At 39.2% G+C, this 12,457-nt stretch overlaps 1 protein-coding gene across 3 annotated transcripts; it reads left to right on the top strand.

Annotated features, from left to right (window-relative positions):
- Window positions 1-4,437: 4,437 nt before the first annotated feature.
- LOC125771722 (bifunctional endo-1,4-beta-xylanase XylA-like) lies at window positions 4,438-5,188 on the top strand. 3 transcript variants are annotated; one of them, XM_049442660.1, is made up of 2 exons: window positions 4,438-4,825; window positions 4,877-5,188. In XM_049442660.1, the coding sequence occupies exons 1-2, from the start codon at window positions 4,531-4,533 to the stop codon at window positions 5,035-5,037; spliced, it is 456 nt and encodes a 151-aa protein (XP_049298617.1). In that variant the 5' UTR covers window positions 4,438-4,530; the 3' UTR covers window positions 5,038-5,188. The 3 variants fall into 3 exon arrangements, with proteins under 3 accessions (XP_049298617.1, XP_049298618.1, XP_049298619.1); XM_049442661.1 differs by having other exon boundaries at window positions 4,440-4,810; XM_049442662.1 differs by having other exon boundaries at window positions 4,446-4,783.
- The last annotated feature ends 7,269 nt before the right edge of the window (window positions 5,189-12,457 follow it).

The following is a 12,457-nucleotide window of genomic DNA, read 5'->3' as shown; positions in this document are numbered from 1 at the left end:
GGGATATGACAGATCTCAAAAGCTTCCGATTTTATCGGAAGGTTGAAACAAAAATCTTTGTTTCCATCGGAAGGTACCTTCCGATATTATTTGTCAAACTGAACTCGCTCGTATAAAACTCTCAAATGATTCTTTTTCTCGAAATGACAATGGCAAATGTTTACATTTATTGTAAATAAACCATTAACCATGGCAAACGTTCGTTTGGACGAAGAAAATCCATCAAATCCATAGTGAAATCGTGCGGAAAAATCGGAAGAGCTGTGCCATACCTTGCGATTCGCATATGCGAAAAAATCGGAGCGATGGAGCTGTGCCACCAGCCTTACTAACGAGCATCTGGTCTGTGCGGAATCGTTTTGATTGCAAAGTAACGGCAAGTAAAAATTATCAACGGACTATTTCTTCTCCGCCTAACGATCTGATATTCCATAGCTTCACGACCACTAATCTCCTCGGATGTACCAGACCTCGAGGTAGTTTGAACCGGGCTGCAAAAGGCCACACATTTTCTCTGTAGATATTTCGAAGTGTTACACCCTTCGGGTTGTGAAAATGCTGAAATAAAATACATTGCATGTGTTAAAATCATGCCACTTAATTTTATTTCTATACTTTGCTTACCTTGCAGAGAAAGTTATGATTTTCGACCATACAACTTGAGATAATAAATGCCTCCGCTCATAAATATATGCCTGCAAATCTATTTCCACATTTTATGTTCCGTTGCTTTTGGCTAGCCGTCCCATCTGACAATTTCCGAAGATTTCATATTGACCTCTCGCTTTTTCATCATTCCATCTCGCTATTTTTGAGTGGTTTTTGCCGTTCGTGCCCTGTGGTGAGCGGTTTTGTCAATGTGTTGGTGTTGATCGTGCTGACCGAGCGACCCGAGTGTGATTTTGAAACAATTTACAAAGAAAAAAGGAAGAAGCAAACGCGGAACACGCACATGCACACAGTCCGCGTTGCCGGACTTCGTGATCCGAGAGAGTGCAATATGGACGCGTTGAATTGAGGAGGTTTAAAATAGTGAATTATCAACGAACTGTGTCCTCAAAGGTATGTAAAAGTGTTGAAAAATATACAGCACATTTATTCGATGCTAATCATGTTCTTGTGTTTCGATTTCAAGTGTTTCAGAAGACCATTCAAGGGTGGAATCAAACAGCATCGACAGCCGCAACATCATGCAACAGTGAACAGTGCAGGAAGGATGTTCATCTACAGCCAAGATTTTATCGTATACGTGTTTTGAAATTTTTTTGTTCTTTTAAAGTGATAAATGTGATTAATTTACTAATTTATAGTAGTTAAAAATAATAAAAAAGTGAATTAACAATAGTTGTTAATATTGTGAAAAAATATTGTGAAATAAAAAAAAATATTTGAAGTGTAAATTTTTGTGTACGTGACTGTCGAAAGAAACGACGAGAGAAAGAAATGGCGCACGATCTGGTCGCTCAGGATAATCGGCGCACGTGATTGGCTCGCTTCGAATTCATCGGCGCATGCGATCGGGTTGCTTCGGATTCAACGACGCGCGGTCGGGTCGCTTCGGAAATATCGATCGAATGGCCCAACTCACACGTGACGCCCACGCCCTGCCCACGTCCACAAGTAACTTCGTAGAAAGCCGAAACAAACCCTCTATGCTTACTGCACGCTTAAGCAAAACAACGCTTTACCGAGTGCTACCCCGAATGCAGCGTACGTGGTATTCTAATGCGGATCGCAGGTATAATTTCAGAATCCTTTTTCACTTCGAGAAGATCCCAGGTATAATTCCCGAACCCTCTTTCGCTTCGCGATTTGTGGACGCGTCCAGGACAGGACCCAATTTTTTTGAATTTTTGTATGACTTCGGCTTTTGTGGACGTCTCATGAGCCGTCATGTGTACGCAACCAATAACTTCGCCTAGTCGTTTAGCTGGTCGAACGATTAGTCGATCATTTTATGAGCTCCGTGAGTGTCTTTCTGCCAGATGGGGTGTTAAATCCACCCGTGTATACCAAAATTGAAAAGGTAAACAAATCTTATTTACAAAAAATATTTCACATCGCATGACCAACACCCCCGACAGTGTTCCAAAACTTACCGTGCCATGTGTCAGGGTTGCAGCAAACCCTGGGAGGGGGGGACTACAAAAATCTTTTACCACTGGTATAAGTCACTGAACTGAAATTATGCTAGTTTAAAACTGGTTAGGAAAACCCGTTTGCTAATAAAATGCTAACAATCAATCAAACAATTGTATTTTGTTTTGAAATAAATGACAGTATAAACAAAGTTCTATTTATATATGATATATTTATGATAATAAGTTAACTAACAATCGTGGTATAACATGATTGGGAGACGGTTAAAAAGACTTCTCCAGCAGACCACAATGTACGGTTAACAACTTATGTTCTCCGATTTCAGATTTTAAACTTGCTTTGGTTTAAAAAATGGAAATATAAGTAAAATACTTTGATCAGATCAGCCATATTTTACTATCTTCATACTTTAGATGCGTGCAATTAGAAAAATATAGTTAACATCAGATAGTGTAGTAAAAATGTCAATTCATTTAAATTCTTCACATCCGTTTGAAAGATCAATGATTTACAATGCACGTTATAAAACTCATCAAATATCACTTATCTTCACCACTCGGTAAGAACCTTCCTAGCAGACGCCACCAAACTTATCGATACTCTTTAATCCCTTAGCTACCTGTTGCGTGCATCTGTGCCCTCACAAAAGGGCACGGTCTGTTCTTTCGATTACGGCTGATTGTTTTAATCACCATCACCATGCCGGCTTCCCATTAATTACCACCTCCCTTGTCATAACACCGATTAGCGAAAATGCCAAAGATGGCTCATATTTTGTGTGATATTATTTTTTATTAACACCCCCTCGGTGTGCATCATTTATGCTAATCAAACGATTATTATTTGTGGCATGCATGTTGTGCTCAGTGACAGTGTGTATGATTTTTTTTTAAATCACACAAACCACACACCTAACAACCGTCGAGCTAGCGGTGTGTGGTATTTAATTTCAAACCTTCCAGAGCACAGTGAACTGGCCCTAGCAAAAGTGCATGTGCTAATTAAAGATCACCGATCAGGATCACATTGCGCTTGACTCTGCGTGAAGGCGTTTGCACAAAAATACGCATGAACCCCACACAACTGGCGCACACTTTTGGGGGGAGCTTCTTCCAGCATCTATCGATCGCTATGGCTACCGCAAGATCCGTACGCAAGACGGTTGCTATGGCAAAAATGTGCCCGAACACGCAGCAACACTAGATCGGTTTGACATTTGAATTTGTTAGACAAATTGCGCGATCGTTAACATTTTAATCAAACTATTACAATGAATCAAAGTAAAGTTTACACTTTCAAGTTGGGTTTGCAAACGGTCTACTGTTTCTAAAACAATAGAAATTAAATGCTTGTAATGCAATAATTTATAATCATGCACACTGTTTCATTGTAATAATTCCAAACCACTCGCTAGCACATTGGAACAGTTTTAAAATGCAAGTCGCGCGCTAATAACAACCCAAACAGATTCCCACCTAAGGCCACGGTATCATCATCAATCATTTCCTCTCCGCTGCTCGACCGTACTCGGGAGGTGATCGCAGTGCTTTACATTGTGCGGGATGATCGGACGAGCCGTGAAACACCACCGGAAGGAATGCACACGCGGCTTAGCATAATCGATATTGCTATCGTTAGTGAAAACCACTCGTTAAAAAGTACCACCGACGCTGATAATGTGCGGCTAATTATTTGGTGAACTATTAATCGAACAAACATTACCGCCGATTGCCGGCGTGCGCAATGATGAATGGACCACGATCCTCTCCGGTACGGCGTTTGTGCGCAAAAGTCATCCCGCACACGGGTCGTCCGCACCGGGCAGTTCCTTCGATCCAAAACCTTTGGTTGTAATGTAAATAAAGCAAAGCATTAGTTTAAATTATCGCCACAGTTAGCATTGAGCGTTATGGCTTTTAGGCGCAGGCGTCCGGATTGTAAGCCCCGGATCTCCGGAAAGGTGGGGACACACTCTCTGTTTCGATTCGACGATCGAGGTTCACTTTAACCTTTTTCTCGTGAGGCTTGTTTTTTATCGCGCACACCCGGGGTAAGTTGTAAACGATGTTCCGATGGTACGATCGGTTGGTCATAATAAGTATTAGAATAAAGTTCTCCTCCTTCTCGGTGGCATTGAATATTTCACTCATCCAATAGCCTAAGGTGTAACGTCATGTGGATCAGAAGGCTTGTGTGCGAAGTCCATCCCTACTATGGACTACTACCAATTGGCACTTGTTGCGCTAGTAGTAAGTGTAACCGTTTTTCCCCAGGTTGCATACTACACTTCCACCTATATAAAGCTTACCAATTAGCGTAATTTTCATTCAGTGTTGAACAAACAGTTCCAAAGTAACAAGTGCTAACGGTTTCACAGCTTCCCACAAGTCAATTGGATCATCGAAGCAATCAACCGAATTACCAGCCAAAATGTTTAAGTTTGTCCTGCTGAGTGCCGTTTTGGTGGTTGCCGTTTGTGCTGCTCCGGCCGACAATAAGCCGGGCCAGCAGGGCCGTACCGATGGGCTAGATCAGGCGGAATCGGCCTGGAATAACCCGAACGCTTGGAATGCTCAGAATACCTGGGGCCGAGATCCTGCCGCCTGGAACCATCCGAACTCGTGGAACGCTCATGGAAACACGTGGAACCACCCGAGTGCCTGGAACCGTGGCTACAACAACCGTAATGACATGGCCGCAGCACGACCAGGTTCCTATGCGCAAGGTGGATGATGGTTTTCTTTTTGTTTTGTGTGTACCAACATTTCTCTTTAAGGCTACGATCCCGCCAACCGATGGGCCGCCGCCGGTACGGATCCGTGGAACCGCTATGGCGCTGGGGCTGGTGCTGGCTGGAACAGCTGGGCTGGACGTGGTGCCGCTGCCGGATGGCCAGCTGCTGCCGGTGCCGCTACCAACCGCTGGAATGCCTGGTAAATGGATTTCCACCCGGAAAAGGGTCGACCGGAAAGGAAGCGATTCGACACACTGGGCCAGGTTGTGGGAGAGCAGACGTTTAAGTGTATCATACTTCTTTGTACTCTCTTGTATTCATGTGTAAAATAAAGTTTTCTAAGTGCACCATAAATTGCTTAAAGTGTTTTAAATCTTTGTAGAAACTACAAAAATCAATTGTTCAACTGATCGCGGTCGATCACACTGTGCGCCTAAATGTATGCAATTTTAAATCATTTTTAAACCAATGACCGTTGGTTTGTACTACAAGATAAACGTGTACGAATTCATATGTTTTTCGCCCAGGGAATATTGAGAAACATTGAAAAAAAAATACCTTTCTGGGATTCGTCTCAAAATTGTCTATTTAATGTTCTCGGCATTATGGAAATGTTATACTCTAACTCGTCGCTACATGCTTAGCAATTGGCGCGTTTGCGAACGCGATAATAGTAGCTCAATTTTACAAAATAATTTTGCGATTCTGGCGAGAGGTTGTTTAACTTTTCTCGAGCAAGGTTTGCTTGCGCTTGTAATCGAGCCGGTAGCGAGAAAATAATCTTGAATTAAATTAAACTAATTTAAACAACGAAAATTATTATTTTTTATTCAAGTAGAACGGCCTGGCCCTATTATTTTTTTTTTTTTTTTTGCTCGGTTAGAACGGCCTGGCCGTATCAAGACTTATTTTACCACGTAGCAGGATAGTCAGTCCATGCTACGGGGAGACGGTCCGGATGGGATTTGAACCCGGTCCCTGCCGTGTGGACGGGCGCCGTTTATCACATGCACCACCGGGCCGCCCCCTGCCTGGCCCTATTGATAATAAAAAAAATATAATAAATATTAAATTAATTGTTTTGATGAAGTCAATGAGAAAGGCATGTTTTTCAAGCCCAGTGACAATGTTTCAAAACAACGGACCATCAAGATCATCAAGAATCAAGGCTCGTCGCCGGATGCTTGCCGAACAGTATCGCAGATTTGTCCGCGTTGTTTTCTTGTGTGTTTGGCGCTGGAAAATCTTGTAATAGTTGTTCCGGTAGCCAGAAGACATTGTAACAAGATAAATAGGTGAACGAAGATGTTTTGCCCACCGAGTCATACACCGGGACAAAATACTATCGGGATCGAATTTTAGAAGCCGGATTGCACCAATTAGATGCAGCTTCGAGTAGCACAAAGATAAAAACCTTTGATAAAAGATCGAACACGTATATGTAGTGGGCTATATTTATCTAGCAAGATGGCTAAACGCGTTGTTTATACCGACATTGTTGAAGCAAGTTCAACATCCCAGTAAAAAATTCATTAACAATGTAATAATTATTTGAGTGACAAGAAACTTACTTCAACAAATTCGCATTAAAATACATCAATTTAAAAAATTTTGCTAAATTACTCAAAAAAAGCTAAGGCTATATAGCCTTAGGAAATTTTAAAATTTATAGATTTTTTTAATTTTTTTATAATTTTTTATTTTTTTTTGTTTAAAGCATTATTTGAGTAAAAAGAAACTTATTTCAGCAAATTCGCATTAAAATATATAAAATTTATAAATTTTGCTAAATTGCTCAAAAAAAGGTAAGGCCTTAGGAGATTTAAAAATTTATAGATTTTGTTTTTTTTTCATTTTTTTAAATCTTTTTTTATTAAAAGCATTATTTGAGTGAAAAGAAACTTATTTCAACAAATTCGCAATAAAATACATTAATTTATAAAATTTTGAAAAAATTCTCAAAAAAACAGGTAAGGCTATCACCGTTAGTACTATCAAAACAGCAAAAATCTGTAAAATAGTAAATTTTATTCGTATCAATTGAATACATGTAAGGGATTAAGCAATTGATAGTTCGCAAAGAAACGAATATGAAATTTAGATAGAACAAATAGTAAGTACTGTTCTAAAATATTGAAAATATCTTACAAAAGTTCTTACAAAAAAAAAATAAACTGAAAACACTCTGAAAAGGGAATCGAAATGTGTCTGAAGCATTGGTACCCGAATCTATGTTTTTTCATACTATTTTGGAAATACCCAGCCTCCTTCTTGTTCTTACCACGTATAAAAGTAGCTGCAAGGAAAACACACGAAAAACCGGTAATTTCTAATATTGAAGTTCGAGTTCTTTCTCGAAAGAAATCTTCTACATTTGAGGCGTCGAGATGGCTTTCAGGATTGTCAAACTTTCTTTCTCACTTTTCTCAGAAGTTTCTCACTTTTTTAACTTTTGTTAAGTATTATATGCATAAACAATCTTGGGTAAAGATTGTTAACAAAAAATGTTTGTCAACTATCAGCAAGCAGTAAGATATGATTTGGGTTGAACATAAACAACAGATCACCGATAAACAATAACAAATAATGTTCCTACTGCTGACACACATTGGAATACGATTAAAATGATTAATGCTGAAAATGCGATAAAAATGCTGATTGCGACTTGTGATGCTAATTTGAGTATTATTCCTCTGTCTCATTTTCTTTGTCAAAATCGCTTCATTCTATACTAATGATTGCGAAAGTTAAAACCGGTCTCACCTACCTATTTTTATACTAATTTGTATTCATATACAAACGTGTTTTTATCATCGTTTAAGGTACAAAATTTTGTTTACATAATTTCCACCGATTGTTTGAAGGTGAAGTTTGCCATTTAAATACAGGAAGAGAACATGTTTTTCCATTTTTTATTATTTTTTTTGTCGCTGAGAGCTTCTCGTATCATATTTCCCTTTTATACAAATATTCTAAAGTCCTCTTGAAGTCCTCTCTTTCGTTTTTTTTTTTGGCTGAGCCACCTGCAATATAACTGCGTATAAGCTAACCAAGTTTTCAACTCATATTTATTACTTTGCCGTATAACAAAGCCCTTGTCTCCAACAGTTTGTTCAAACGAAATTTTCGCTAAACGTTCTTCGGTGTTTTAGTTCGCACGCCGAAGCGGGGGGTAGCCTTAGAATCTTCAAAACGCTGAAGAGATGTTACAGACGCAAGTTCGTTTCGGATGTCACTTCAGTCATGCTTTCAGCTTAAAAATAAAGCTTTGTTTAGTATTGTTTTAAGCAGAAAAAATGTATAATTTTGTCAAGTTTCTTTTTAGATACACCACAAAACAAACAATATCAAACACTTGTTGTACATCAACATCATTGTTTTGCATTCGAACCGATGGGTACAATTTTGCTTTCCACCTTTAACGTCCGTATCCGCCATGACCATGGCCATGCTGTTTGTGGTATCCTCCGTGCGGTGAAAAAGATCCTACATGGATGCTTGGCACAATCTTTACTTGCGGCACATGTTTCACTGCGTGTGAGGAGGCGTGTGAGGAGGCATGTGCAAATGAATGTGACTGCCCATAATGCTTTGGTGGACCATACGGAGCAGCACTAACGGCAACAAACAGCACAACACACAGTGCTACTAACTGTAACCGGGACAAGAGGAAAAAAATAGTTAAAAAATAAAAATAGTTTAAAAAGGACTTCGATTGTGGAGATGATTATATGCTGCTTTATAGCATTTCCCTAACAAATTCGAAACCAGAAAACTATAACAACACACAAATTGTAGAACGTTTATCGCAAATACAGTATAGAGTTTTGTGTCCTTTTTTATCAAAATTTTAAATCACATTTACACCACTAAACACACTGTTTCTATAAGACAATAAAGTAGTTCACTCTCTTACCGAAATAATTTTCATGTTGATTTGATTTGTTTATGTTTTTTCTCTTCTTTTTTGAAAACCTTTACTTGCGCGCTTACAGCACCAGACTAACGCAACGAACCGATGTGTTGGAAAATCGAAATAATACTGAAATATCCCCGGCATGTCTGCTTGCTTTTATAATCGGCGCTGGGGAATGTGTTTTGGGAAATTTCAAGAATAAGCATTTCTTGTTCCCTACTGATGTGTGATCGTAACTAACAAGATACACGGTGTAATAATAGCGAGGGATGTTTGACGAGATAAAAAAAAACTGGCCTGGACCGGCTTAAGAAGAACGTAAAAAAAGATGTTGCTTACATATTCGCGACGATCGAAGACGATCGTACGACGAGAGGAAGCATCGCTTTGAGTGGACGTTAGAATAGTCACGAAAAATTATGTAAAAAAGAAGCCTCCGGGCACCGGGAGATCGGTGTCGGGTTGTGTCGACCGCTTGCATCCCGCAAGGATTACAAAAGCTCGGCTCTGAACCAATTCGAAAGCTTGTTGGCTGATTTGCTTAACATAATTGTTTCATTGACAGATAACAAAACCGAGAACCGACCACAGACCATTCTATCGGTGGTGGTTCCAAATTTGCTATGTTTTTTTGTGCAGTAAAACGATTAAATAAAACTGGTTTAACCGGTTTTTGGTGTATTCTTTTACTCCAAGCATTCGAGCAGAAGCGGCTCATTCTTATCTTTGGCGTATCGTAATCTGGCTGGCGTACTTTCCGATGACCGTTTCTGGTTTATAATTAAATTAAATGTGTCTTTTTTGTACCAGTTTGAAATTTTTGGGGAAAATTTGTATGGTCAAGTGCTACGATCTACGCGACACGGACAAGACGTTGCTTAAGAATTGTGGCGTGAATGTGTTTATGTTTTTCGGAAACATATGAGGGTAGCACAAAAGAGTAGGTCACTTGATTTCGAAGTCCATTTAACTAGATACTGAAAACAAGATGGAATTTATATAGTAGAATTTGAGAATTGTTTAGTAAATAAAACATAACATGCATGTATGTAAATTATTAGCACACAATGCGTGTGATCGGTGGTTTATGTGATAAACGGCGCCGGTTCCAAACAACAGGACCAGGAACAAGTCCCATTCGGACCGTTCCCCCGAAGCAAGGACTGACTATCCGGCAACGTGATAAAAATAAGTCTAGTAAGCCAGAAATGGAAGGCATGACCTTAAGGGTCGTTAGGCCAACAAGATAGAGAGAGAGAGAGAGAGAGAGAGAAAGAGAGAGATAGAGAGAGAGAAAGATCGGCCGTAATGCGTAAATATTAATAAGTTCAGAACTCTCTTACGAACAGAAAAGAATTGCGACGAGGATTTAGCAACTGTGGCGGCTGCTCCAAAAAAAAATTTTTTATCATTATTTAAATTTTTCAATTAAATGGGTCACATAGATTAAGACATTTTTCTACTGTGAAACCAAAAATTGATTGAAATAATAGACTTACAATTAAATCATTTTTGTTTCACTGTAACTACAGTAGAACGTCGATTATTCGGGGTGCTCGGGACCGGACTAATGCCGCTTAATCGATTTCCACGGATAATAGTTCTTTAAATATCAAGATCATATACTATATACTATATTATGGTATTCCATTTGATGCTAAAAATGATTCTGGAGCAAGCAAATCGCTATATAAATTCTACTCGTGCAGTAACGCAGCGTTACTGCAGTGTTGGTATAGTTGTTTTTCTAAGCCAGTGTAGTAAAACTTTAATTTGCCCAATATGAAAGCTCAATCAACAAACCCTGCATGTTCACTAGGTTGGTGTGGTTTTTGGTGTTTGTACAGGATCTAAGCCTACTTCAACTTATAGAAATGTGAATGGATTATACCAAACGATGTTTTACGGTAGGACGATGTTAAATATTTCAAAGTAGGTTGGCTCAACAAATAGTACAAGTGGTGCGGTTACCAGAGTGTGTGTTGGCCAAGTGAAAGTACCTGTTCAAAAAAGCAATAGAACGAAGATTTGACCTTTTTGCAATTGCTGAATGCAGCGGCTGCGATATCTACACCATAGGACGGAGGATCAAATCCCATCCAGGCCAAACCCCCGTACACAGGAATGTCTCGCTACGGGTAAATAGTCAAGGAAAGCCATTAACGGCTGGCCAAGTTGATCTTCAAGCTCTTCAACCTCTTCAAGTTGATCAATACCAGGTGGTATCTATCCAGGAGAAATGGAATAACTGGTGATGATATTAGCCCGGGCAACCGGGCCACCATTGAACACTGCCAATTTTGTTTAACAGTGAAAACATCCACTACTGTACTTCGTTAAACCGATCTCATTCGTTGTCGGTAAGGAGTTTGGAATTTGCTTAAAAATTTATTCAACGATTTACTATTTTCTAGAGATGTAGAAAACGAAATACGTGTCATGCGTTCCTAAAATATTTCTTTTCGGTGGTCGATTCTACAATGGTACATCATGACACAAGGATTGAAAAGTCGCCCAGTACCACTCAAACGGAATTTTCTAATGTTTCTTTCAAAATCTTCCATATTTGAATTTTCCATATTTCGGCGATTGTATTAGAATTATTGAGCACAGTTTTGACGGAGCCAAGTCCGTTGCGGAAAAGTAAATTGATAGAGATAATAAATTTGAATTTTTAGATGGCTGAAAAGAAATAATGCAAACCCATGACGGCCGGGCTGACATTGGCCATGACCAACTTTGGAATCCGCAAAAAGAATGAATAATGCTCAAATGGGATCTCAAGAGCTCACGGTGAGGGGTAAGGAACCTTTCAATTTGATAAAAAATTGTTTCACAGGTTATTTTTCCCTTTGGTTGTAGCAGATGAAATACACCGTGACGTGATGGTTCATGAAACAAAGAAAACTAACAAAATCAACCGCATTTTACCACCAGAAGATTATTTTGACCCAATTGCACGAAGATTTGACCTTTTTGACCTCTTGAGCGAAAATTGCTGAATGGTAGCGGCGCCGGTATCTACGCCACAGGACCGAGGATCAAATCCCATCCGGCCTAAATCCCACTACGCAAAACTGGCTGTCTCCCTACCGGTAAATATAGTTAGAGAAATAATGGCATGCCAATACCTCTTGAGGTTGTATTGCCACAAAATAGGAGGATGAAATCAATACCAAGTGATGTCCGTCCAGAAGAAAAGTCCGTTGCGCAAAAGGATAGTAAATTAGAAATTTTCAATGGTTGAAAAGAAGTAATTCCACGATGGCCGGGTTGAAAGGTGATGTTTGAAGTAAATTGGCATATTCAGTCTGTAAGGCTGGATTTCACTGTAAGTACCGTAGTATCGTCAAAGATTGAGACAGCACTAACCAAGTAACCAAAAGGCTGCGCTTGATGCTTAATAGCTGACTAAGTGCTACTTGGACTACAAAAGGTGTAATGGTTAGTCCTTTGTTTGGGGAACGCGTTTGAGGTTAGAACTCATATGAATCTATGACGATAACAAGTCGCAATGATACCACGACCGTAAGACGTAATTACATCAGAAAATTTTCAGCATGATACAAAAAAGATCTTAATAGAATACACATCGGCATTATGTACATCTGTAGCGTATCCCTGTAACCGGGCCTATTAACTAGTAATTATCAAATAACAATTAAAATTTAGAACGTAAAATAAAATCATTTCAAATATATCGTTTG

Source organism: Anopheles funestus, chromosome 3RL (assembly GCF_943734845.2).
Source record: "Anopheles funestus chromosome 3RL, idAnoFuneDA-416_04, whole genome shotgun sequence".
Taxonomy (NCBI): Eukaryota; Metazoa; Arthropoda; class Insecta; order Diptera; family Culicidae; genus Anopheles; species Anopheles funestus.
This window is presented reverse-complemented; position numbering and strand designations above follow the sequence as displayed.

Bases quoted from the DNA above. Each gene is read 5' to 3' on its own strand.
- LOC125771722 (XM_049442660.1), top strand. From the start codon at position 4,531: ATGTTTAAGTTTGTCCTGCTGAGTGCCGTTTTGGTGGTTGCCGTTTGT. The intron at 4,826-4,876 runs GTGGATGATGGT...TTTCTCTTTAAG, and splicing joins ACCAGGTTCCTATGCGCAAG to GCTACGATCCCGCCAACCGA.